The following is a 27190-nucleotide window of genomic DNA, read 5'->3' on the forward strand; positions in this document are numbered from 1 at the left end:
CTCTGCACAAAGCAAAAATTAAATCAGTGGAACCCCCCCCGGGTCCCATGGGACTCCCTGCCACAGCAGGGGACCCAGCAGAAATCTTCCCCTGTTTCCAATACAGGGGGAAGGTCATCTGAGGTTGTAAAAATGGTGAAGTTCCTGCCCAAAACAACTCCTCCAGGGCCTATAGCGGCTGGGAAGCCTGAACTGTCCCAGTCACTAAAGCAGGGAAGCTAGCATCAGCTGTTAAAGAAACAGCTGAGAGGGAAGCTCTCCAAAGGCGGTGGGGGAAGACTGGGCTTCCCCACTGCTCCCTGCCGACTCGCGAGGCACTAGTAGCGGGGAGCCCTGGACACCTGCAATCGCTGCCGACAAGGCTCTACCACCGCATCGGCCCAAACAGCTGTTTTCAGGCTGCCTGCGAGTGCCTCACATCTGGACCAAATTGAGCACCTCTTCCTCTGAGAAGTGCTCAATTGTTCCATATGTGACCTAGCTAGAAGAAAAAGTACAGGTTAGTTGAAAAATACAGTAAAATACAGCATATTTAAAGGGAAAACAACCCTTCAGACCGGCACTACCTTAGGATTTTTTTTTTTTTTTTTAACAGAACAGACTCCACTGGCTCTCAAAGCAGTATGCCTTGTTTGAATTAGGGTGCAAGGCTTACTGCTGAGACACCTCTAAAAAAATGTTGGGGAGGTGGAGGAAAGGTGGGGAGGAACCCAGCACGAGACACGCAGGGTTTGACACCCCTGAGGTCGGACGGACCTCCCAAACAGGGCCCACCCAAGCTCAATCTGCCACAAAAATAGGGACAAATTCCAACAGCCCTACCAAGGGAGATGGGTACAGCTCCTCACACTTGTTTAGACTGAAAGAAGACCGATAGGAATAGAGAGAGGCACCTATTATATACTATTCCACAGTTTTGTTTCAGTCTCCACCTGCTGGTCATGATGAGATATACTGTATACTCGCTTGTAAGATACCTATACCGGTCGGGAGAGTTGCTAAAGAAATCATACTTAAAAGTGATTTGTATCCAAACAATTTCAAAATGCTTTACAATCATGAGACTAAACTATAAACTCCTCTAAGTTTGCCGAAAGGTGCTTAAAAAGATACAAAAAAGGAGGCAAAAAATGTCAATAAGGACTCTATGAGTGTGTCTGTCAGCCAATTACTCCTAACAATCCAAACCACACAGATACCAAATATCAATTGAAGAATAGGGGCGCTCTCAGTGTGAGGTTGTTAGCGACGGGAGAACAAACTCCAGCGCTTCCACTTATAAAGACGGAGGTGTATTACCCCGCCTGCACACCATCATCGGGCGTCCCTAGTGTGCAAAATCAACTGTGCAGAAATACTAACAATAAATAAATCACAACAGTGAACAAGTGAGAGAGTGAATCAAACTGAAAACTCACTCATAGAGTCCTCCCCAGATGGTGATAACAGCGTGAATTCTTCTGAGTTTGTTACTACTAAAGATAATTGGTGTAGCCTGCAGCGTGACCTTATAAAACTGGAACTACACAGTATGTCCCTTGTTGAATATATCAAGAATCATTACATCCCTCGAGGTTTAAGAGTTTATAAGCCCCCTGGTATGTTTACTAATAAGGAGACATTCCTACACAAGTGGGCGGCGATCCTGAATAAGTGTTCACTTGACCTGATGGTCTTATTAGTGGACACGATTCGGGAAGCGTCTCAGGAAGTGACCCAACAGGCAGAGGTTTTACACAGTAAGTTAACTACTGATCCTATTATGACACCTTTGTTTACCCAGAGTTTACCTGAAACACAGGCTTCCCTAGAGCAATACCGCATCAAAATCAAAGCGGGTAAGGTAAAAAAATTTCATAGGGACGCTAATGACTATGTTACAGGACAGGTTTACAAATGGATGTCCACTGTGGACTCTAGTCAGGTGGGTTCATCTAACATCTTAAATACTGATGATAGCTCTTCTTCGAGTGATTCCGGTGCGTCAGGTGCCCGCTCTGGAGCTTCGTGTTTTTTGGGGCGGGGCAACAGAGCGGGCCGAAAACGAGGCAGGGGTCGTCGGGGTCTATCCGGCCAAAATCAGGGGTACGGATACAACCCCAGTGTAGGGTTAAACCAACCGGTCACACGGCTCCAAGCTTCAAGAGGAGGGCAGCAGATTTAATCGCGCCTCCTCCTGTTGATATCAACACTAGCTCTATTCATGAAGGCTCCGCTGTTATCAACATCTCTGGTTCTGATCTTTCTCTGGCTCAAATTCAAGTATTAAATAAGGGTCTTACTTTCGTTCCCACCACTAATTTTGACTCATTTACTGCACATAGAGACATTGCTCGGTTCGTAAGGAATCTCCAAATAAAATTGTTTTTTTCGGATAAAAATAACATCACAGATGGTTCTCTGTTCCGTGCAAAGTCTCACTGGGTTCCACCAGGAAATATGGACCCCCATATCAGAGTGTTCAGGGATTTGATGTTCAGGGAGATTAATCGCATAGCGTCTGGTGGTAATACCCAGAGGTATACTAATTTAACCCGGGTTCAGCATCAGGCGCTTCAAGCATTGAGAACTGATCTTACCCTGGACGTCAAACCCGCAGACAAGGGAGGGGCTATTGTCGTTCAATCTACCACTCAGTACCTATCTCAAGTACAGGCCCATATTACTAACACGGCATGGTACAGAAGGCTTGAGTCTGACCCCTCCCTTGTCTTACAGGCTGATATTGCTAAGGTGGTCCATAATGCTCTTGACAATAATATGATTACTAAAACTGAGGCCAAATTTCTTACGCAGACTCCTACTCGCACTCCTCAATTTTATACTGTCCCCAAGATACACAAGTCTTTGCACAACCCCCCGGGCAGACCCATTGTGTCATTACGTGGGACTGTCCTGGAGCCGTTGTCCAAGATGGTAGACCACTTTCTTAAACCTCAGGTGGTCAAAGCGAAATCGTTCATTTGGGACACCACCCATTTCTTAAGAAGTATTAGAGCACTGGAAGTCCAGTCCACTGATCTCTTGATAGTCATGGATCTTGAAGCACTTTACAGTAACATCCCTCAGGCTGAAGCGTTAAAGATAGTGGAGAAGAATTTGTCCGCTTTGCCCATTGACAACAGAATCCCTGCTTCTTTTTTGCAGACTTTATCCACTTTTGTTCTGCAACGGAATTTTTTTGAAGTTCAAGGAGATTTTTATTTACAGACGCACGGGGTGGCAATGGGCACCGCCATGGCCCCCAGTGTTGCCAATCTGTATGTGTCTAATTTTGAGGAGTGTTTCCTTTATCAGTCCACGTGGATGTCTGCCATCTCGGTGTGGTTTCGCTTCATCGATGATGTGTTTTTAATATGGACGGATTCCTTGGCTCGCTTTCATGTGTTTTTGGACTGGCTCAACTCAGTGGACATTCATCTGAAGTTCACTGCTACTATAAGTGCTCTTTCAGTGACTTACTTAGATACTGTGGTGACTAAGAGCGCGGGGAAACTGACAACGTCTGTGTTTAGAAAAGCGACCGACCGGAATACCTATTTACATTTCACCAGTTGTCATCCTTCCAGACTCAAACAGGCTATTCCGGTCGGTCAATTTTTGAGAATTCGCCGGATTTGTTCTTCCCTGGCTGAATTCAAAATCCAGGCCAGGGATTTATCCCAACGTTTTTTGGAAAGAGGATACCCGGAGTGGACCATCAGACGAGCTTATTTACGTGCCCGGCATGCTAATCCTGAACTATTGCTCCATCATGTTCAGCGTTCTGATTCTGAACGTCAAGTATGTGTGGTTACATATTCCCCTCGGGCTCAACAATTGGCTGCCTTTATTAGACAACACTGGCAGGTTTTGAGTTTCCACTCTATCTTTCAGGAACCCCCTCTTATTGCATTCTCGCGCCCTAGGAATCTAAAGAATTTGTTGTCTACTCGGGCCATCAGCAATAGTCCTGGCTCTCATCTTCCGTGTGGACGTTGTTCCATGTGTGCAAACACTATCACTGCATCTAGTTGGCATGATCTTCATACCCACAGGGAATTTCAGTTAAGGAGTCACACCACTTGTGAATCACGGTGGGTTGTGTATGTCATCAACTGTCCCTGTGGGTTATCCTACATAGGTCGCACATGTAGAATGATCAAAACCAGGTTGACGGAACACAAGAGTAGACTTCACCAGGCTGTCGAGTCGGCTCCCATGGTTTCCCATTGTTTACAATTGGGCCATGAATTCCAACACTTAACCTGGATGGTGTTAGAACAAATTCCTGATACCTATAGAGGAGATAGAATGACACAACTCCAATTGAGAGAACAACATTGGATTTTTAAGCTCAATACGGTCATTCCGGGGGGTCTGAATGAATGTGTGGAGTGGAATACTATAGTTTGAGCCAGTGGTGACTCCTCCTTGTTTTCTTTTTAGTTGTTTTTGATTGGTTGAAAGTGGCTGATGTCATTTTGGATCTGCTTTTAAGCCCAGTCAGTTGCTTCTGCGGGCTCTCCTGCTTCCCTCCCAGCCGGTTCTGCTCCAGCCTTAAGATCCTGATGAAGGGTTTCACCCGAAACCGGTTGATCCTATGACTATCTTGGTTTCCCGCAATGCTCATTGACATCATTTGGCTCGCTTTAAAAGCTAAGTTGGCTGTGGTTTCATTTTGTATCTTGGGGATTGGGCTGGGGAGGACTCTATGAGTGAGTTTTCAGTTTGATTCACTCTCTCACTTGTTCACTGTTGTGATTTATTTATTGTTAGTATTTCTGCACAGTTGATTTTGCACACTAGGGACGCCCGATGATGGTGTGCAGGCGGGGTAATACACCTCCGTCTTTATAAATGGAAGCGCTGGAGTTTGTTCTCCCGTCGCTAACAACCTCACACTGAGAGCGCCCCTATTCTTCAATTGATATTTGGTATCTGTGTGGTTTGGATTGTTAGGAGTGATTGGCTGACAGACACACTCATAGAGTCCTTATTGACATTTTTTGCCTCCTTTTTTGTATCTTTACAATCATGAGAAACATACAAGTCATTATTTGAATATCAATACATTTTCACTATACAGCTACTATATAAAACTTATTTAGATCAATTACAGTATTCAAGTAACTGAACAAAGTCAGATTACCTGGTTTTTTCCTTTCAGCATGAGGATGTTAGTTACCTTACCAAAAGGTAAACCTAAAGCAATAACTTCTGTTTCTGTCACTTCATTAGGTAATTTTCGGATATGAAGGACACGAGATGGAGCACCATCCATTTTGTCATCTCCTTTGAACTTCTTGTTGTCATTACCATTGGCTGAAACAATAATTTATAAATCCAAAATGAAATATGTCCTTTTAACATCACAAATAACATTAGCAATGCAAAAATATATTTAGATACAAAAATACCTTTTCTGTTTTTAGAGATTACGCAAATGTTTACTTTTATAACAACTTTTTTAAAAAGTTTGTTCATACCTGATTCTCCACCTGTGTTTTACTAGCTATTGTAAAATACCCAGTTTACCCCAGGGCCATTATCAAAAAGAATTTCTAAGTCCAATTTGCATGTTTCCCACAAGACATCCAAATTTGGAGGCTTAAAAACATCCATTTTTCGAAAGCTGAATCACTAGAAGATCAAAACAAAATTTTTTTTCAAAAATTGTCTACTTGGACGGCTGCCAGGATGCCTAACTTATACCCCATTTTCGACCAAAAGATCATCCAAACTCCCAAATGGACACAACTTAGATGTGAGAGGGGCTGGTATTCTAATTAACTGGCCACAGACATCCCCACAGAGCAGTAGGGCATCTTAGAAGGCGCTGCTATGAACTTCACAAAAATGGTATCCCACATACATTTTACTATAACCACCTTATAATTTAGGGTGAGCCCCCCCAAACTCCCCTAATACCTACAATATCCACCTGTCTACCACCCCAACAGCCCTTATGGCTGCAGGTGGCACCTACATGGCAGTAGAGTAGGGTTTTGGTGGCCTCACACTATCTACTATAGATATAATAATTATTATTTATTTATATACTGCCCTACCGCAAAGTTCTAGGCGGTTTGCATACGTTAATAACTTTATATAAACAATGATTAAAAATACAGTACTCTAAATAGTACTAAAATTATGCTATAAAATTATATAATTATACAGTAAAATAAGATACAATTTGCTAAAATACAGTGAAAAACCTCAAGAACCTTCTGGCTTTAAGATCTATACTATTTGCCTATCAGTATTCTGGAACATCAGTTTATAAATTTATCGAATAGATCCGTTTTTAGTAATTTCCTAAAGGACATAAGAGTAGGACATAGTAGTAGGAAATAGTAGTACTTAGCCATTGGTCCATTTTACCTGCCTGAAAACCGAGCATTTTATCAAAAAATCTCTTATATGGGGGGCGTGGCTTGGAGTTGCAGCGGAATGGTCGGGTGAAGACTGAGCTCCTCAATTACAGGCTTTTGAAAGCTGTTTATAAGTTATTTAATCTGTTGGTATCTTAATAAAAATCGAGGAGTCTGTTGTGAAAATGGCAACGAATAAGCAGTTGAAAAGATCAAAGATTAAGACCGTCTAAAGTGACGTTGCCCAAAGAAAACACCAGTGACATTTTTGCAGAGCTGAAAATAATTAAAGAAATTGTCACCGACAACTCCTTAAAACTACAAGATCTTACTAAACGTATGGATAATCTGGATCTTAAATTTGAAAATATGGACCAGAGAATTGCTGCAAATGAATTTGAAATCCAGACTTGTAAAACATACAGGGCAAAAGTGGATGCGATGTCAAGGGAGCTTGAAGATATGATTAATAGAGGAAAAAGGAACAATTTACGTATTTATTGGGATCCCGAAGGGAATTGAAAAAAAGACATTATCTCCTTCCTGGAAAATTTTCTACCAAAAATCCTGCCTTTGAAGTCAAAATATCCTCTAGAAATAGAAAGAGCTCACAGGATCCCTTCAAAAAGATTTGCGAGCTCACAGGGGCCACGTCCAATTATTTTTAAACTTCTAAGACATCAGCAGGTCATGGAAATAATTAGGCTTGCTAAAGAAAATAGAAATTTAAAATGTCAGGATTCAACGATTCATATCTTGCCTGATTTTGCTAAGGTCACTGCGGAAAAAAGGAAAAAGTTATTGGATTTGAGGCCACAAATGAGAAGTTTGGAAGCAAGATATGGCTTGTTATATCCGGCTATAATGAAAGTTACTTATGCTAACAAAACTATGAGCTTTGAGGATCCGGAGAAATTAAAGGCCTTTCTGGATACATGTGAACTGTCGATGATTTCCTAATGGTGAATTTCAAAGGTGCTTTAACGTCATATCTCTTAATTTTTTTTATATATTTTATGTTTTTATGAACAAGGCTCTGATTTTTTTTGTTTCTATTTTTAAATTTAAAAGACTTGAAAGATGTTTTTTTTATTTGATGTAACTGTATTAACGGTTTAAATCTAGGAACTAATAGATGGAACTTGTTTTAAATCTTCACAAAATGCTCGAGTCTTATGCAAATTTGATGGATGCTATGGCGCATGCTGAACTGAAGAAATTACATTCCATGGAATTGGAATATGGAATGTATTACTTCATTATTCTTGGGTGTAAGGTTTTACTGGGCTCGTGGTGAAATGCAATTTAGATGCGGGCAGCCTCTCTTGTTACCTGTGTCTCTGGAATAGATGAAGAGGAGGAGAAATAGAGCCTTTCCTAGGTCTGGCCTTTGCTCCACGGCGAGTGAAGATTTGATGTCGCTTCGGAAACATATCTTGTTTTGGCTCTTCGGTCTGACATGTATAACCTGGACATACAGATGATTCAACTGGACATACTGGCCTCAATTGTGTATGCTGGACACTATAGACCTATATTTTCACTTGTGTATGCTGGACACTACAGACCTATATTTTCCCATAGCCAGGCCCAGCCTGTACCTTGCTGTCTGTAAACACCTGCAGCCTTTGCAATGCTAATGTTTTTGTTTCCATTCACTGCTGGGAGGATATTTCTCCAAGGTTCTGCTGAACTGTTATCAGTGCTGTATGACTTCATATGCCAGGCACCCTGGAAAGCCATAAAACTTTTATAATGAGCAAGGATTCCTGTAGGACGATGTGGGTGTAGCGAGATGAGAGAACTTGGTACCAAAACATTTGCTCCCTGTCTCTGAACCAAGTTATGGGAACCAAGCAGCTGGATTGTTGAAAGGTCACCTTTGCCAACTTTCAGCATACAAGGACACCATCCCAAAGATGCACAGAATTGTAAAACCACTAATTAGCATCTACAAAGTGATAAAGATCTTAGCGCTGGGAGAAAGAAAGTTCACCAAGAGTTCTCTGTTTCTGCAAGGCCCCCCCCCCTACTGGAGAGGGGGGTGGAGGTGAGAGAGGCGTGGACTGAGAGGAGGAGTTAGCTATACATTATTTTATGTACCAATAGGGAATTACATAACCAGAATTCGGGGATGGACTTTTTTGGAACAAAAGAAGAATTGCTCTGTATAAAAATCACGTGTATTTTAGGTAGAGCCAGAGAGATTCACTTACTTATGCTATGGGGATCTGCTAGCCCCCTGCTAAGCATATGGGTGCAAGTTCTTCTCTCCATTGCATATTCTGAACTGACAATACATTTTTCTGATATGTATCTGCTGCTGTAATACTGTAAGTTTTTATACTAACAATAAACGAATATTGTCTGTTTTGGAAGATACAATGCCGTCTTGTAGTTATTCCAATGAGGTAAACAAAGCAGCCTTTATTTCAGGTCGCTCTTTGTGAAATCGATTTGGGCGGCTGTTTCCATTGCTGACGCTGACTTAAGCCTACTTAAGAACATAAGAAGTTGCCTCCGCTGAGGCAGACCAGAGGTCCATCCTGCTCAGCGGTCCGCTCCCGCGGTGGCCCATCAAGCCCATTGCCTGAGCAGTGGTCTATATCTATCTATACCCTTCAATCCCTTTTTCTTCTAGGAATCTATCCAAACCTTCTTTGAAACCATTTAATGTGTTCCTGTCTACCACAGCCTCTGGAAGCACGTTCTCTTTCGTTTACTAGGGGAGGGGCTAAAAGAAGAGTCCAAAGACAACTTCGCTATGTCATCGTTTTGAGGTTTACTTCATGGACGCATGTCTGGATTTCTACAGGTTGAAGAAACTAATATCACTCTCACTAATTTGGTTCGTTTCACCAGTGGGTGGAAGAGAGTATGGTCTGATTCTGAAAAAAGTTTACAGCTATCATCGAAGAAACTCTAACGCAGACTCATATACTCTTTTTGGTTTCATCTGTGCTCTTAGGTTTTTACTTGGAGGGAAGGATCTTCTTTCCCGGGTTCTTCTATGTGATGTAAAATATTGTATTGGTTTCTCAGAATTTAATACTGAAAATTTAACTTATGGGTATATGTCTTTCCCAACTAAAAGCTATTATTTAAAGATGAAATAATTTAATAGTTGGAATTGCATCGATACATTAATTTTTTTATTTTTGAGGATAAATATTTCTTAAGACTCCTTTAATGTAGTCTATGATGTATTAAAGTGATGTTTTTAATTTGATCTGCATCAAATTTTAGGTTAATAATATTTCATGTTAATTCACATCTAGAAAAGATTCTTACAGATAATATAGAATATACTCAATTAATTAATCTTTTAGTGGTAAACAAGGATGGAATCTTCAAAGGTATAGCATTAATTCTAGTAGGAATAAGGAATATATAGTTCAATTGATCTATATTCTTTCTTTCTTCTTTTATTGATAGGAAGGGATGTTCTATACTAGGAATTATTAGCGGATATAAGTTATTTTCAAATGTTATAACTTGTGATTTTTATGAAATGACATTTGGATATTTTATTTTTAGGCAAATTGATTTCTTTCACATTGGGTTGTGGTGATTATCTATTTAAACTTTGCTTTAGGAATATTACATTACATTACATTACATTACATTAGGGATTTCTATTCCGCCATTACCTTGCGGTTCAAGGCGGAATATATAATTATGTTTTGTTTTATACAATTATGGTGCTTATTTCTGTTGTAATTTTGTTTTGCCAGTAGAGAGTTCTTTTTCATTTTATCTCAAATGCATGTTTCCAAGCTTTCACTATTATTAATATGGGGGGGTAGGGGGTGTGTGGGAGGGTTTGGGTGGGTTTAAAGGGTGGAATCAAGATAAAATATTTGAATTATGGAAGTCTATTCATTAGTTTTGTAACAATTGGAGTAATTTATATTTGAAATATTTAACTTATAAATTTTATGATGGGTATTAAAATTTTTTCTCCGAATGTCAATAGTCTCAATCATCAGATTAAAAGAAAAAAAAACCACTAGCTTTTTTGAAGAAACAGAATGCAGAAATCTATTTCATACAAGAGACCCATCTGTCTATTGCTGAATCTAAAAAACTGGAAGGGGGTTGGGTGAAACAATGTTTTTTTGCCCCTGCAATTGGGAAGAAAGCAGGGGTTTCTATTCTTGTTAATAAAAAATGTTCAGCCAATTTTCAATTACTACCGTGTTTCCCCGATGGTAAGACACTGTCTTATTTTTTTTGGAAGGCCAAAATATGCTCTAGGGCTTATTTTCGGGGGGATGCCTTATTTACCTTTCATGTCCCCTCTGTATCTCTATCCTTTCTCTCTCTCTTCTGCTCCCTCACCCACGAGTCCTGCTGCATCTGGCCCTCTCCCTTCTACCTGCACCTGGCAACACCCCCCTGCTCCGCGGCTCTCTTCAGCAACTTGTCAGCAGCGGTGATCAAGACAAGCTACCGACATCGAGGCCTTCCCTCTACGAGTCCCGCCTTTGTGGAAAAAGGAAGTTGAAACAAGCGGGACTCGCAGAGGATAGGCCCCGACGTCAGAAGCTTGTGTCGATCGCTGCTGCTGAGTTGCCGAAGAGAGCCGCGGAGCAGGGGATGTGGCCGGAAGCAGGTAGAAGGGAGAGGGAGATAGGAAGGCTGTAGATCTCCGGAGCATGACACCGACCCCGGCCAGGATGATTTCTTTTTCAGGCGTGCATCTTACAAGTCCGGCGTCGCGGCGGGAAATAGCCATGCTGAGCAGTGAGCTCAGCACTACACAGATGAAAGCCTTGCTTGCTGATTGGTCCGGCGGCACGGCCGCCGGACCAATCAGCAAGCAAGGCTTTCATCTGTGTACGTGCTGAGCTCACTGCTCAGCATGGCTATTTCCCGCCGCGACGCCGGACTTGTAAGATGCACGCCTGCGTGACACACTACCGGAGCCACGGCAAAGGTGGAAAAGAGCCGCATGCGGCTCTGGAGCCGCTGGTTGCCGACCCCCGCGGTAGACGGAGGGACCACACGGAGTCACCCACCGTACCACCCGATTCGGGTAAGCGCAGGTATCGGTGGGTGGCTTATTTGCGGGGGGGGGGGGGTGCCTTATTTTACAATTTTTTCTAAAAAGGGGGGGCTGTCTTATTTGATGGCCCTGCCTTATCATCGGGGAAACACGATAGGTTCAGATCCGGAGGGTAGATGGGTGCATGTGGATATGAGTATGGGAAATAATGCCCTGGCTTTAATGTGTATGCCCCTAATTCGAATCAAAATGAATTTTTCAAAAAATTACAACAGTTGCTACTCTGACTGCTTCAAATTTAGTGGTGGCTGGAGATTTCAATGGTGTTATGGATCCTTTAATGGATAAAAAACCATGCAAAAATATAAAATCATTAGGGTTAGATAATTTGGTGCATTCATGTGCTTTGAAAGACATATGGCGCATTCTTCATTTTAATGATCAGGAATTTTCCTTTTGTTCACATGTTCATAAGTCTTTTTCAAGAATTGATTATATTTTTGTTTCAAATCAATTAGTTCAACAAATAATTAAAGCTTATACTATCTGATCATGCGGGTGTTTGGATTGAATTTCAAATGGATCAGCAAGAGTACAGTAGATCTATTTGGAAGTTTGATAATGCATTGCTTGTAGATATAAAATTCCTGGAAGATTTTCAAATAAAAAATAATGAATTTTTTCAATATAATTTATCAGAGGAAACGTCTTTGGTAAAAATTTGGGATGCCTTTAAGGCTACTATGAGAGGGAATATTATTTCTTATTCTGCTTATATTAGAAAACAAGCTAAAAAACAATATTTTGATTTGGAAAAATAAATTAAATTTTTGGAATCTAAATTGATTGATAAATGGGAATATGATACTTTACAGACTCTTTTAAAAGTAAAAGGTAAATATAATGAATTATCTTCAAAATTGATTGATAAATGGGAATATGATACTTTACAGACTCTTTTAAAAGTAAAAGGTAAATATAATGAATTATCTTCAAAATTGATAAGGAAAGATTTGTTTTCTCAGCAAGCTTTGTATTATGGAAACTCGAATAAGGCTGGTAGATTATTGGCGAATTATCTTAAAGCGAAGAAAAGAAGGACAAAAATTATAGCAATAAAAGATGAGAAAGGAGGTATGCATAACCAAATTGGAAATATTTTAAGTCAATTTTTAAATTTTTATAAAGGCCTATATTCTTCTGAGCCTTATGATGGTAGGGAAAAAGGTGGTTTAGAATTTTTATCATTTTAATGTTTATTAATTTTCATGATCAACAAAAATCAACATTTTAACAGTTAAATTTCAAATAAAATAAAAGTAAAATATAATTAAATCATTAAGTAAAGTTTTCAATTGTACTGTTATTTAGTCCACTATATTGGAGGAGCGCGCTTAAGAAAAATCGGTATAATTATAATTCTCTAAACATTCTTGGGTAAACAAAGAGTAGACCTGAATCACACCTAGGTCCCTACTAATTAATTAAGAGCCTTCCTGTTGCAAGATGTTCGGGATAACAGCAGTAGAAACCTCATTAGCTGAAATAAATCTTGACAATTGTGAAGATTCAAAAAATACATATCTAGTTCCCTGGAAATTAATTATACATTTACATGGAAATCTAAGTACAAACGTTGCCCCCAATTTTAATACCTGGGGGCGGAGAATTAGGAATTGCTTCCTCTTTTTCTGGGTTACTCTAAATATATCGGGATACATTCTAATTTTATTCTTCATAAATTCTTTATCTTTAAATTTAAAAAACATTTTCAATAACCAATCCCTATCAGATTCCAATGCTAGTTGAACAAAGAGCGTAGCTACTGTCATCTGATCAGAATCTGATCTTTCTAAAATATTTGTCAAGTCTAATAGATCCAAATTTCCTTCCGCAGGATCCTGTTGTTCTTCAGCTATTTTCTTCTTTCCAGTTGGGAGATAATAAATTCTAACCACTGGTGGATAAGATGTTTGTGGTATTTTCAAGACTTCAGTGAGATACTTTTTGAACAGGTCAAGTAGTGATACTAATTGCAATTTAGGAAAATTAATTAACCTCAAATTTTTACTTCTTGACGCATTCTCCAGCATCTCAAGTTTAAAATTAATATTCCCATTATCTTTCATTAATAGCTGATTTTGCACAGTCAAAGTATCTAAATTTTGTCTATGTTGCAGGACTTCTGTTTCCATTTTATCAACCCTCTGATGTAATTTTTTAGTGTCCAGTAATATTCCAGAACAATAAGAAGTTAAATTTTGCAACTGAGTTCCCAGTGAGGTCTGCAATTTGGAAATAGCTTCACAAATTGAGTTTAAATCTATCACAGCTGGTTTTTTCAAAGGAACTATTGAAAATGATTTGATTTTCACAGTACCTGAAATTTGCTGTTCTGGAGATTGACTCTGCTGATCTCCTATCAAGCTTGCAATCTCACGCTGTGGCCGTTGTATTCCTCCGGCGGTCAGGACATTCTGGACATCCTGATCTTCCCCCTCTTCACTGTCCTCCGAATCTGCCGCTTCACTTGCCTCTCCCGTCGCACTCAGCGACGAACATGGGCGTGGCTGCACTGGTGTGCTGCGCTCCTCCGGGGAGAAGCTGACTGCCTCAAAGGAGGTCCCCGAGTTCACCATCAAACTCGCGCCTCCAGCCAAGGCTCTCTCCTCCGGCTCTCCGCCCGGGCATCGCTCGACGAAAAAATCCATCGGGCCAGGTAAATTTCCTCCAGACCCAGGCTCCGAAGGGAAAACCCGAGTCTTTGACTTTCGTTTCACCATAATCAATTCAAAGACCCGACGGCGTTCCTCCGAGTTCTTCAGGTCGCCATCTTAGTTAGGCTCCTCCCGTTCCAGTTTTCTACCCGTGGTTTAGAATTTTTAAACTTAATTATTGGTCCAAAGGTTCCTGAACATATATGGATGAGCCTATATCATTAAAAGAATTAGAAACAGCGTTAAAGTCTCTTAGAGTTGGATCTGTTCCAGGTGGTAATGGATTTACTGTAGAATTTTATAAATCATTTCAAAATTCCCTGTTACCTCATTTGCTAAATTAAATTTAATTAGACCCAATTAAATAAGGGTTGCATTACAGGTACTATGGTTGAATCATTAACAATTGTTTTGCCAAAGCCAAACAGAGATCCTATTTTGGTTTCAAACTACAGACCTATATCGTTGATAAATGTTGATGGAAAACTTCTGGCTAAGATATTGGTTTTAAGATTAGCCAAGGCTCTTTCTTTTATTATTGATATGCACCAAACAGGATTCGTAGCTAAGAGACATTCTTCTAATAATACCAGATTGGTATTTCATATGTTAAATTTAACCAAGGATACTGCAGATCCGACTTTTTCCTCTATCTCTTGATGCAGAGAAAGCTTTTGATCGAGTCGAATGGACTTTCATGTATCAGGCATTAGATTGGTTTGGTATAAGTTCAGGATTTATTCAAATGATTCAGGCGTTGTATAGCTCCCCTTCTGCAAGATTATATATTAATAATAGTTTATCTGATTGTTTCAACTTGCGGAGAGGGGTTAGACAAGGCTGTCCGTTATCTCTTTTGCTTTTTGATATTGTATTAGAACCTCTGTTATTAGCTATTCAACAGGCAAAGGGGATACAAGGTATTCTCTATTCTGATAGGGAAAATAAAATTTCAGCGTATGCAGATGATATTCTGCTCTATTTGAGAAATCCAGGAACCACCATTCCATGTTTGTTAGAGTTGATTGATACATTTGGAAAATTTTCAGGGTATAAAATTAATTGGAGCAAATCAGAAATTCTTCCTCTCAATGTGCATTGTACTAAAGGACTGTTTGATTCTTTTTCGTTTATATGGAAAGAAGATGGTTTAAAATATTTAGGTATTATGATTAAAAAAAACTCTTGAAGACACATTAAAAGAGAATGAAAAACTTTTATTAAAAAAGTAACAGAAATGTGTGAGCAATGGAATCCTTTACATCTTTCTTGGTGGGGAAGAGTTCAAATGATTAAAATGATGATTTTGCCTATAGTTTGTTACCAAATTAGTATACCACCAATTTTTTTTCAGGTGTCCTTTTATAAAAAGTTAAATGGTATTCTTACAAAATTTGTCTGGCTGGGTAAAAGGCCTAGAATTGCTTCCAGGCCTAGAATTGCTTTAGTATCTCTACAAAAGCCAATTGAGGAGGGTGGGGTAAATTTTCCAAATTTTTATAGGTATCATCAAGCCTATATTTTATGCCAGGGTATGTATTGGGTCCTCCCAGAACTCATGGAAAATGCCCCGGATTGGTTATATTTGGAATGGCATCTCTTGTTTCCTTTACAATACATCTTGTTCATGTTCTCAGTATTAAAATGCCTAGTAAGTACAAAGAGAACAGAATATTAATTGATACTTGGAAAACATTACGCTATGTTAGTAATTTAACACCTATTCCATTAAGTAAATCTACAAATCAGTCTTTATGGATAAACTCCAAGATTCAAATTGGCGGACCTCAAATCCTATGGAAGCATTGGATTATTGCAGGTATTCGTTCTCTAAATGATGTTATTTCAAATGGTAAACTGCTTGAGTTTTCACAGTTGCAACATAGATTTGGTTTTAATAAGTCACAAAGTTTTAAGTGGTTGCAACTGAAGCAGGCTATTCAGGTGGGGTTCCCTGAATGGAAAACTCTTAATAATCAATATACTATGGAGTTCCTCTGCTTTCAGGCGGATTTCCTGGGACACCAGGCTGCACAGTAAATTACTATCTGGATATTTGAATAAAAACCCAAAAACTGGTCTTAGAGACATTTGGAGCATTGAGATTAAGCATCATATTTCTGCATCTCAATGGCCACGAATTTGGTCTTGGAGAATAGAAACATAGAAGATGACGGCAGATAAGGGCCATAGCCCATCAGGTCTGCCCACTCTACTGACCAACCCCCAAGTCTACTATCCTAGGGATCCCACTCCTGGTGACAGGTTCCCTTGGCTTAACCCTCTAAGGGATCCCACATGGGCATCCCATTTGCTCTTAAATTCTTGCACGCTGTTTGCCTCGATCACCTGCACCGGGAGCTCGTTCCAAGGATCAACCACTCTCTCGGTGAAGAAATATTTCCTGGTGTCGCCATGAAATTTCCTGCCCCTGAGTTTGAGCGGATGCCCTCTTGTGGCTGAGGGTCCTTTGAGAAAGAGAATCTCTTCTTCCATCTCGATACGGCCGGTAATATACTTAAATGTCTCGATTATGTCTCCTCTCTCCCTACGTTCCTCGAGTGAGTACAGCCGCAAATTTTTCAGCCTTTCCTCGTACGATAGATTCTTGAGCCCCGAGACCATCCTGGTGGCCATCCGTTGCACCGACTCTACTCTCAGCACATCTTTTCGGTAGTGTGGCCTCCAGAATTGCACACAGTATTCCAAATGAGGCCTCACCATGGTTCTGTATAATGGCATTATGACTTCAGGCTTCCGGCTGACGAAACTCCTGCGGATGCAACCTAACAACTGTCTTGCCTTAGATGAAGCCTTCTCCACATGATCAGCAGTTTTCATGTCTGCGCTGATGATCACTCCCAAGTCTCGTTCTGTTGAAGTTGTAGCTAAGGTCTCACCATTCAAGGTGTAAGTTCTGCACGGATTTCTGCTGCCGAGGTGCATGATCTTGCATTTCTTAGCGTTGAAGCCCAGGTGCCAGGTCGAGGACCAAAGCTCCAACAAATGTAGATCCTGTGTCATACTATCGGGTGAATTACCATCTCTCACTATATTGCATAGTTTAGCATCGTCAGCCCTGGAGGCAAGAGTATTGTTCAAATTCGCATGTCTCTGTTTCAAATCCACTCTCGGTTTGCCCCCTCTGTACCTGGTCTCCCACTTCAAACTAGACCACTTCACCAGGCCTACATGCAGAATACGCATGTTCAGCAACCCTATAATAAAAACCTGCCGATACAAAAGATTCCTTGACAGAACGTTTGCCTTCCAAGCAAGCTTACAGAACGAATGGCTAAGCAGCACCATCATGCACTCCTCATCCTACCTCAACTTCAGAAACTAATCAAAACTGACCTCTTCAACGGATTTGTGACCAGGAATGCCTAAAGTCTTCACTACTTCCCCTCACTGTATGACCTACCCTTCTTTGTAAATCTCCTCGATTTACTTCCCATTGACCAAGTTCTCCCAAAACCTTCACTGCTTACCCCTCTGTACGACCTGCTCCTCTTTGACTTACTCTTATTGTAAACCCGTCCCTACAAGGTTACCTTACTCTATAAAAACAGCCATGTACTCAAAGACTTCATTATTTCTTTTTCGCTGTATGTCCAGCTCTTCTATACTGCACTGCATTGTATTGTACTCAAAGACTTCATTGTTTTTTCGCTGTATGTCCAGCTCTTCTTTATTGTGAACCGCCTCGAACTACCTTGGCTTTGGCGGTATATAAACAATAAATTATTATTATTATTACCTTGAAGCCCCTGAGTTAGGTCACCTATGAATATGTTGAAAAGGAGCGGGCCCAAGACTGAGCCCTGCGGTACTCCATTGGTCACCTCCGATGTTTTAGAGAGGGTACCGTTAACTACCACCCTCTGAAGTCTGCCACTCAGCCAGTCATTGACCCATGTAGTTAGTGTTTCTCCTAGCCCCATTGATTTCATCTTGCTCAACAGCCTGCGATGCGGGACACTATCGAAAGCTTTGCTGAAGTCTAGGTATACGACGTCCACGGATTCTCCCAAGTCTAACTGTTTTGTTACCCAGTCAAAGAAGCTGATGAGATTGGATTGGCAGGACCTACCCTTGGTGAATCCGTGTTGACTGGGATCCCATAGATTCTCCTCATCCAAGATTGCGTCTAATTTACGTTTGATTAGTGTTTCCATGAGTTTGCATACTATTGATGTGAGACTCATCGGTCTGTAGTTTGCAGCCTCTGCCCTGCAACCCTTTTTTTGCAGTGGAACGACGTTAGCTGTTTTCCAGTCTATGGGGACTCTCCCCGAACTTAGGGAGAGATTGAAGAGTCCTGATAGCGGTTCTGCCAGGACATCACGCAGCTCACTGAGCACCCTGGGGTGTAGATTGTCCGGTCCCATGGCTTTGTTCACCTTGAGTCTTGCCAGTTCGTAGTAGACGTCGCCAGGTGTGAACTCAAAATTCTGAAACAGGTCTTCCACGTTGAGCCTTTCCTGCAACTGCGGACCGTGCCCCAGTGCCTCGCAGGTGAAGACCGAGCAGAAGTATTCATTCAGTAGTTCTGCTTTATCGGAATCTGATTCTGCACAGTTCCCATCTGGTTTTCTAAGGCGTACTATCCCGTCTGTGTTCTTTTTCCTATCACTAATATACCTGAAGAAGGATTTGTCCCCTTTCTTCATGTTCTTTGCCAGAGTCTCTTCCACTCAAAGTTTGGCCTCCCTGACTGCCGTTTTGACTGCTGCAGACCTCGCCCTATGTTCTAGTTTAGCTTCCCTAGTCTTCGTTCATTTGTAGGAAATAAATGCTTTTTTCTTCTCCTGGTTTTTTCTGTTACATAGAGCTTTTTGGATCCCAGTTCGTTTACAAAAGTTGGATAGCTCTAAGTCTAATTAGATCTATTAATCCAAAATAGATCTATTAATAGATGCTGGCACTGTAACTTGGAAGCGGGGTTGTTGGATCATTTAATATTTTATTGTCCTTGCATTATGAACTTTTAGAAATCTATTTGGTCTCAAATAAATTGTCTTCTAGAAAATCACGTAGCTTTATCTTATAATTCTATTCTGTTCGGCATGTCAATGAAAACTAAAAGTCAAATTTCTTCAAGTAATAACAAACTTTTTATTGATAATGACAGGTGTTGCCATCCAACATATTATTAATAACTGGAAAAATTATACCAATCTTAATTATTCATTTTGGTGGAATTCCCTGTCACATATATAAAATGGAAAGAGTTATTGCTTTGCAAAAAGGAAATTATAATAAGTTTATAAAGATTTGGGAACCATTGGCAAATTACTGTAACGAGTAGACATCATTTTCTCACTGACAATATTTTTTCTTTTTGGGGGGAGGAATTAGGTAAGAATCAGTATTGTATAATTAAATATATGAATGTTATATGATATGTTCCTTTAAATTAATTGAGAAGGGTGGGTGGAAAGGGATTTAAATTGTTTATCTATGTATGATGATAAGAGATAATATTTTCAAGTGTTTCTGTAAATGTTTGTTAAGGAAGTAATCTTGTACACTTGTGTAAGTTTTAAAAATGAATAAAGAAGTTAAAAAAAAAAAAAAAATCTCTTATATCGATAAGGTTTGATGGGTGGAATAACAAATAAATATTGCCCTCGGGTAATTCTGTTGGGTTTATAACTTTCAAAGCATAGAGACAGGTAGGCAGGTGCCATGCCAAACAGCACTTTGAAACAAGTACAACCAAATTTAAATAGTATTCTAGCCTCAAAAGGCAACCAATGCAACTCTCTATATGATGGAGTAATGTGGTCATACTTTTTCAGCCCGAAAATTAGGCGGACCGCAGTATTCTGTATGAGTCTCAATCTCTTTTGCAACTTTTTATGAGATCCCAGATAGCACAGTTACTTACTGTAACAGGTGTTATCCAGGGACAGCAGGCAGCTATTCTCACGTGTGGGTGACGTCATCAGACGGAACCCGGGTGCAGACGCCTCACAAACAGACTTGCTTGAAGAAACTAGAAGTTTTGAGTCGCCCGCACTGCACATGCGCGAGTGCCTTCCCACCCAGTACACAGAGCGCGTCTCCTCAGTTCAAATAGCTAGTAGAGAAGCCAACCAGGAGAAGTGGGTGGGTTGTGAGAATAGCTGCCTGCTGTCCCTGGATAACACCAGTTACAGTAAGTAACTGTGCTTTATCCCAGGACAAGAAGGCAGGCTATTCTCACATGTGGATGACCTCCAAGCTAACCAAAATGGGATGGTGGGAGTGTTGGCAACTTAGGAGAATAAATTTTGTAACACTGTTTGGCCAAACTGTCCATCCCGTCTGGAGAAAATATCCAGACAGTAGTAAGAAGTGAAGGTATGAACCGAGGACCAAGTAGCAGCCTTGCAAATTTCCTCAATAGGTGTAGATCTGAGGAAAGCTACTGAAGCTGCCATTGCTCTGACTTTATAGGCTGTGACTTTACTGTGAAGGGGTAATCCAGCCTGGGCATAGCAGAATGAGACAAAAAGTTGAGGAGCAGTTCTGTGTGGTTTGGTGTGTTCTAAGTAGAAGGCCAAAGCATGTTTACAGTCCAAAGTATGATGAGCTGATTCTCCAAGATGAGAATGAGGCTTTGGAAAAAACACTGGAAGTACAATGGATTGGTTGAGATGAAATTCTGAGACTACTTTAGGCAGGAATTTCGGATGAGTACGAAGAACCACCTTATCATGATGAAACACAGTGAAAGGTGGGTCAGTAACTAAAGCTTGCAGCTCACTGACTCGTCAATTGGTTCAAATGGAGGCTTCATGAGTTGAGAAAGGACAACATTGAGGTCCCAAACCACAGGAGGCAGTTTGAGAGAAGGTTTGACATTGAAAAGTCCTTTCATGAATCTGGAAACCACCGGATGAGCAGAAAGGGTGTTTCCCTTCAATAGGCTGATGAAAAGCCGCAATTGCACTGAGATGGACTCTGATAGACGTAGACTTGAGGCCAGAATTGGATAAGTGCAAAACATAGTCCAAAACAGAAGATAAGGAGGAATGCTGAGGCTCCTTATGAGAAAAACATCATATAGAAAATCTAGTCCATTTTTGATGATAGATTCTCTAGTTGTGAGCTTTCTAGAAGCTTCTAAAATGTCTCTTACAGATTGAGAAACTGAAGAAAGGTTATGTTGAGAGGTACCAGGCTGTCAGATGTAGAGACTGCAGGTTGGGATGAAGCAGAGATCCCTGACTCTGTGTAAGCAGAGAAGGAAAAACTGGTGGAAGGTATGGCTCCCTGCTGATGAGTTGAAGTAGAAAGGAGTACCAGGGTTGTCTCGGCCACTGAGGAGCGATTAGAATCATGGTGGCATGATCGTTCTTCAATTTGACCAGAGTCTTGAGAATGAGAGGGAATGGAGGAAATGTGTAGAGGAAAAGATTTGTCCATTCCAGAAGAAAAGCATCTGCCTCGAGGCGGTAAGGAGAGTATATCCTGGAGAACTGAGGCAGTTTGTAATTGTGGGGAGCTGCAAAGAGGTCTATCTGTGGCGTTCCCCGCTGTGAAAAAATGTGATGAAGAGGCGAGGAATGGAGAGTCCATTCGTGAGGTTGCAGGAGACGACTCAAGTTGTCCGCTAAGCAATTCTTCGCCCCTTGAATGTAGACAGCTTTGAGGAAGGTGTTGTGGCGGATTGTCCAGTCCCAAACCTCCAGAGCTTCATGACAAAGGGAGGCAAACCCTGTCCCTCCCTGTTTGTTGACATAATACATGATGACTTGGTAGTCCGTGCGAATGTGGACTACTATGTCGTGAAGGAGATGTTGAAAGCATGGAGAGCTTTGAGGATCGCTCTGAGTTCCAACTGATTGATATGACACTGACGATCCGTACTGGTCCAGAGGCTTTGAGTACGGAGACCATCGATATGAGCGCCCCAAGCGTAGGTCGAAGAGTCTGTGGTGAGGACCTTCTGATGAGGGGGCGTTTGAAATACAAGCCTCTGGAAAGATTGGAAGAGAGCATCCACCAACGGAGAGACTTCTTGAAGGAAGGAGTGACTGAAATGTGTCACGAAGGAGGGTCGCAAACTTGCGTCCATTGAGATGCCAGGGTCCACTGAGGTATTCTGAGGTGAAGTCTGGCAAAAGGATTCACGTGTACTGTAGAGGCCATGTGACCCAGAAGAACCATCATGTTTCTTGCCGAGATGGAAGAGCAGGAAGACACTGTGTGACAAAGGTGTAGAAGAGCCTCCAGACGTTGTTGAGGAAGGAATGCTCTGAGCTGGACAGTGTCCAAAACAGCTCCAATGAATTGCAGATTCTGCGAGGAGTAAAGTTGCGATTTGGGAAAGTTGACTTCAAATGCCAAACTTTGAAGGAACTAGATAGTCCGTTGGGTTGCTACAATAACCCCTTGAGATGTGGAATCTTTGATGAGCCAGTCGTCTAGGTAGGGAAATACCTGAAGACCATGATTCCGTAGAGCTGCTGCTACCACTACCTGGCACTTGGTGAACACTCTGGGAGACGAGGCCAGGCCGAAGGGTAGAACTCTGTATTGGTAATGCAGATTCCCCACCCGAAATCTGAGGTATTGACGGGAGACCAGATGGATGGGAATATGAGTTTAGGCCTCTTTGAGATCCAGAGAGCATAACCAGTCGTTCTGCTCGAGAAGGGGATAAAGAGATGCCAGGGACAACATTCAAAACTTTTCTTTGACTAAAAATTTGTTGAGAGCCCTGAGATCCAGAATGGGTCGCAGATCGCCCGTCTTCTTGGGAACAAGGAAGTAACGGGAGTAGATCCCCCTGTTCTGCTGTTTCAGGGGAAGAGGCTCGATGGCATGTTGATGAAGCAGAGCTTGAGCTTCCTGAAGAAGAAGGGCGGTCTGGGATGGATTGAAAGGATACTCTCTTGGAGGAAGCTGAGTGAAATGAAGAGAGTATACTTCCCTGATGATGGTAAGTACCCAGAGGTCGGATGTAATTACCGTCCATCGGTGGTAAAAATGATGTAGACGACCTCCGACAGAGACAGAACCACGGAGGTTATGCTCTGTTTTAAACAGTCGAAAAGGCTGAGAAGCCTTAGGTGCAGCAGAAGGTTGGGATTGCTGTTGCTTCTGAGGATGCTGCTTTTTCAAAGGAGGACGAGTATAAGGAGCCGGCTTTGGAGGAAAACGCCTCTGATAGATGAAAGGAGGGCATGTAGGCTTGGGTGGAGTCGGCTTTGGCTTGGGTCTGACGATGGAAGCAAATGATTTTGCATGGTCAGATAACTTCTTGATGGCCGCCTAGATGGATTCATGAAAGAGGTCGTTGCCTTGACAAGGAAGATTAGCCAGGCGGTCCTGAAGATTAGAGTCCATGTCAATGGTTTGAAGCCAGGCAAGACGACGCATAGCCACTGAGCAAGCAGCTGCTCGGGCAGATAGCTCAAAAGCGTCCTAAGATGATTGAAGGAGATAGAGACGCGATTGAGAGAAACTAGCAATTAGTTCTTGAAACTCAAAATGTATTTGGTTGTCCATATAAGCCAAAAATTTCGGCAGAAGGGAAAGAAGAAATTCAAAATAGGTAATGAAATGAAAATTAGAGTTGAGGACTTTAGAGGACATCATAGCATTCTGGTAGATGCGAAATCCAAATTTGTCCATAGTTTTCCCCTCTCTCCCAGGAGGAACTGTGGCATAGAACTTGGAAGGATGGGATCTCTTCAAGGAAGATTCAACAAGCAGGGATTGATGAGAAAGCTGCGAGTTGTCAAAACCTTTGTGATGCACAGTTTTATACCTCGAGTCCAACTTTCCTGGAACTGCTGGTATGGAAAAAGGAGTCTCCATGCATCGAGCAAAAGTCTGATTTAAGAGCTTATAAAGAGAAAGCTTGAGACTCTCAGCCAGAGGTTGAGAGAGATGCATGACTTCTAGATATTCCTTAGAATATTTGGAGCCAGTATCCAATTTCACGTCCAAATCCAGAGCTATCTGTCGCAAAAAAGATGAAAAGGAAAGCTGATCTGGTAAGGCTTGGTCTCAAGAAGGACTCGAGGATGTCAAGGCAGCCTGTGTCGAAGAAGAAGGTTCGGCATGGAAAAAAGCATCGAAGGAACCTGGTGACTTGGACGAGGCAACTGAGACTGGAACATCCTCGAGGTCCAGCATCAGAGACCTCGACCAAGGAGTCGGTGGTCTGGTCGAGGTCAGAGTAGAACAAGGCTTCGAGGAAGAGGGAATATCCTGCGAAGAACGATGCCTGGAAGAATGCCTCGATGAAGGCCTCAAACGATGAGAGCTCTGTCTAGAACCAGATCTCGAGGATCGAGGAGACTTCGCCTTGGAGACACAAGGAGCCGATGCCAACGTGTGAATAGGGCTAGAGGCTGTAGATCGAAGCTCCAGAGGCTTGGAAGAAGAACCTCGATGCACTCGCAAAGACTCTGCTCCTTGCTGAGAGTGTAAGGATTCTCGTCGAGGCACTCGCAAAGAATCTACTCCCTGCTTTTCATGCTTGGATGGCAGACCAGACATTCGCAGAGACTCTGCTCCCTGTAAAGAGTGTGAAGGCCCGGCTGGGACATAGAAAGCGGCTCGACCTCGCGGGAGTCTGCTAAATGCCCAGGCAGGATAATAGGAAGCAGTTTAGGACCCATAATGGTAAGGTACTGAAGGAATTGCTTCTCCAATATGGTCTGGAAAGAAGCAGGCAAGGTGGGTTCCGCGTCTGAAACTGGCCCACTTGCCTTGGCTGGAGGTTCCTTCGAGGTAGTGTGAGAGTGCGACTTGGACACTTTAATCACCACCGGTGGAACCGACTACTGAGCTATCTGATATGAGGAAACAGGGGAAGAGGCAGCAGGTGACGTCGAAGCAAAAGCCGCTGCAAACGATGAAGGTTTGATGAGACTCGAGGTGGAAACAGGAGGAGCCAAAGGAGCATCGATTGAAGTCGAGGTCAAAGACGCCTTCGAAGTCGAGGGATCAGATGGAGACTCCATGACGAAGAGCTTATCCACCAAAATGCAACGATGCTTGAATGCTCGAGGCTGAAGTGTTAGGCAAGGCAGGCACAAGGTTGGATGATGTTTCGGCCCAAGGCACTTGAGGCAGCGTCTGTGAGGGTCCGTAAGAGAGATCATGCACCTACACTTGCTACACTTCTTAAATCCTGTAGCAGGCCGGGACATAGGCCGAAAAATAGCCGCCACAAAGTCAAAGCACACGGGCTGCGGCCCGTCCCGGAGAACGAATGGAAGGTAAAAAAATGTTGCTGTTTTTTTTAAACAAATGAAAACAGCGATTCGTGAATAAAAAAACACAAACCGCGGTCGAAGAGAAGGCAAAGTGAACAAAGTTGAATGCAGAGAGTCAAAGACGGACTTCTCGGCTCCGCGGAAAACTAAGAACTGAGGAGATGCGCCCTGTGTACTGGGCGGAAAGGCACTCGCGCATGTGCGGTACGGGCGACTCAAAAATTCTAATTTCTTCAAGCAAGTCTGCTTGTGAGGCGTCTGCATCGGGGCTCCGTCGGATGACGTCACCCACATGTGAGAATAGCCTGCCTGCTTGTCCTGGGATAAATATTACAATAATCCAGCAATCTAAATGATGTATTATCAAAAAATTTTCTTATCATCCGAAGTTTCCACAAGATTATGTAACATTTTTTTACTAGATTATTTATTTCATCTTCCAAAGTTAAATAGCGGTCCAATATAACGCCTAAAATTTTTATCGAAGCGGATATTAAAAAGGTTTGGCCATTCAGATGTAATTCTTTTTCTTTTATATTGTCTGAAGGGCTTGCCAGAAAAAATTTTGATTTTCTGGGTTCAATTTAAGTTTTGCCCTCTTTGTCCATTGTTCAATGAGTTGGTACTAAAGAAATTTGGTTTTTTATCTCCCCTGTAAAGGCCATGGAAAAATTATGTTCTTACCTATTAATTTTCTTTCCCTTAGACGCAGCAGATGAATCCAGAGACCAATGGGGATAGCCCACATCTACCAGCAGGTGGAGATAGAGAAACTGATTAACAGGTGGTCCTATTGGCTGGCACTCCTCCTGTTTCATCAGTATAGCTCCTTGCCCAAGCACACGTAACCAGCAATAGGCATAGCATGTAAAAAACTTCTTTCCCAGAACAAATCGCAAAAGGCAATGATACAGAATACAACTATCAACCACAACAAACCGCGAAAGTTGCACAAGAAAAAAACGACAGACAATACCAGAAAGGGTGGGGCTCTGGATTCATCTGCTGCGTCTAAGGGAAAGAAAATTAACAGGTAAGAACATAATTTTTCCTTCCCTAGCAACAGCAGCAGATGAATCCAGAGACCAATGGGATGTAGCAAAGCAATCCTCAATCTGGATGGGAAGCAAACGCCGCCTCCGCAACAACCAAAGCACTAAACACATCTACCGCATGTGTCCCCACATCCAACCAGAAATGCTGAGAAACAACACTCTCGAAAGACCAAGCAGCCGCGAGACAAAACTCCTCCAAGGAAAAAACATCTGGACCGAGTCCAAGAAGTAGCCATCGCACTGGCGGAATTGTCATAAAGTTCGTTCGCCAATTGCTTTCCTGCCATCAAGTAAGCAGAATGTCCTCCTGGACCCATCGAGCGATGGCAGCTTTGGACGCCGCCAGAAAATCGAGGCGTCCCGTGAATAATAAAAAAACAGGTGATCTAAACAACCAAAAGGCATTAGAAACCTTGCTCTCGAAGAAAGCTATGCATTATCAAAAAATGCAATGAATAAAAGCACGACTCCCTATTTCTCCTCCCAGGAAGAAGGAAGGAAAAGTGAGCTAGTCATAAAAGAAAGGATGACACCCCCTAGAAAGAATTGTGGTACCGACTGAACTGATACCCCAGATAATGGAAATCAGAAATAAGAATCCCCGCTGAACAAGGCCTGCAACTCGGAAAACTGCAGAGCCGAAACCAAAGCCACAAGAAACCCCGTGGTCAACGGCACAAGGAGGAAATGACGCCTAAGGGAAACTGCGAAGAGGTACCAGAAGATTGCACTCCAGACAGGGCTTTTAAGAGGTGTACAAATATATCATGCTCCGTTTAGGAACGGAACTACATGAAGCTGAGAAGTAATCGAAGAGCAATATACCTAG

General features: G+C 41.9%; 1 protein-coding gene across 12 annotated transcripts in view; it reads right to left on the reverse strand.

Moving 5' to 3' along the window:
- The window catches only part of PTBP2 (polypyrimidine tract binding protein 2), a 232300-nt gene that overhangs the window by 128927 nt on the left and 76183 nt on the right, over positions 1-27190 (reverse strand). For 4 of the 12 annotated variants that reach the window (XM_033915943.1, XM_033915944.1, XM_033915945.1 and 1 more), the window contains one exon: positions 5132-5304. In XM_033915943.1, the coding sequence (XP_033771834.1) occupies positions 5132-5304 (173 nt within the window). Of the gene's footprint in view, positions 1-5131; positions 5305-13744; positions 14126-27190 lie in introns of those variants that run through there. The other 8 variants (XM_033915941.1, XM_033915940.1, XM_033915939.1 and 5 more) reach the window with 5 other exon arrangements.

Source organism: Geotrypetes seraphini, chromosome 12, assembly GCF_902459505.1.
Source record: "Geotrypetes seraphini chromosome 12, aGeoSer1.1, whole genome shotgun sequence".
Lineage (NCBI taxonomy): Eukaryota > Metazoa > Chordata > Amphibia > Gymnophiona > Dermophiidae > Geotrypetes > Geotrypetes seraphini.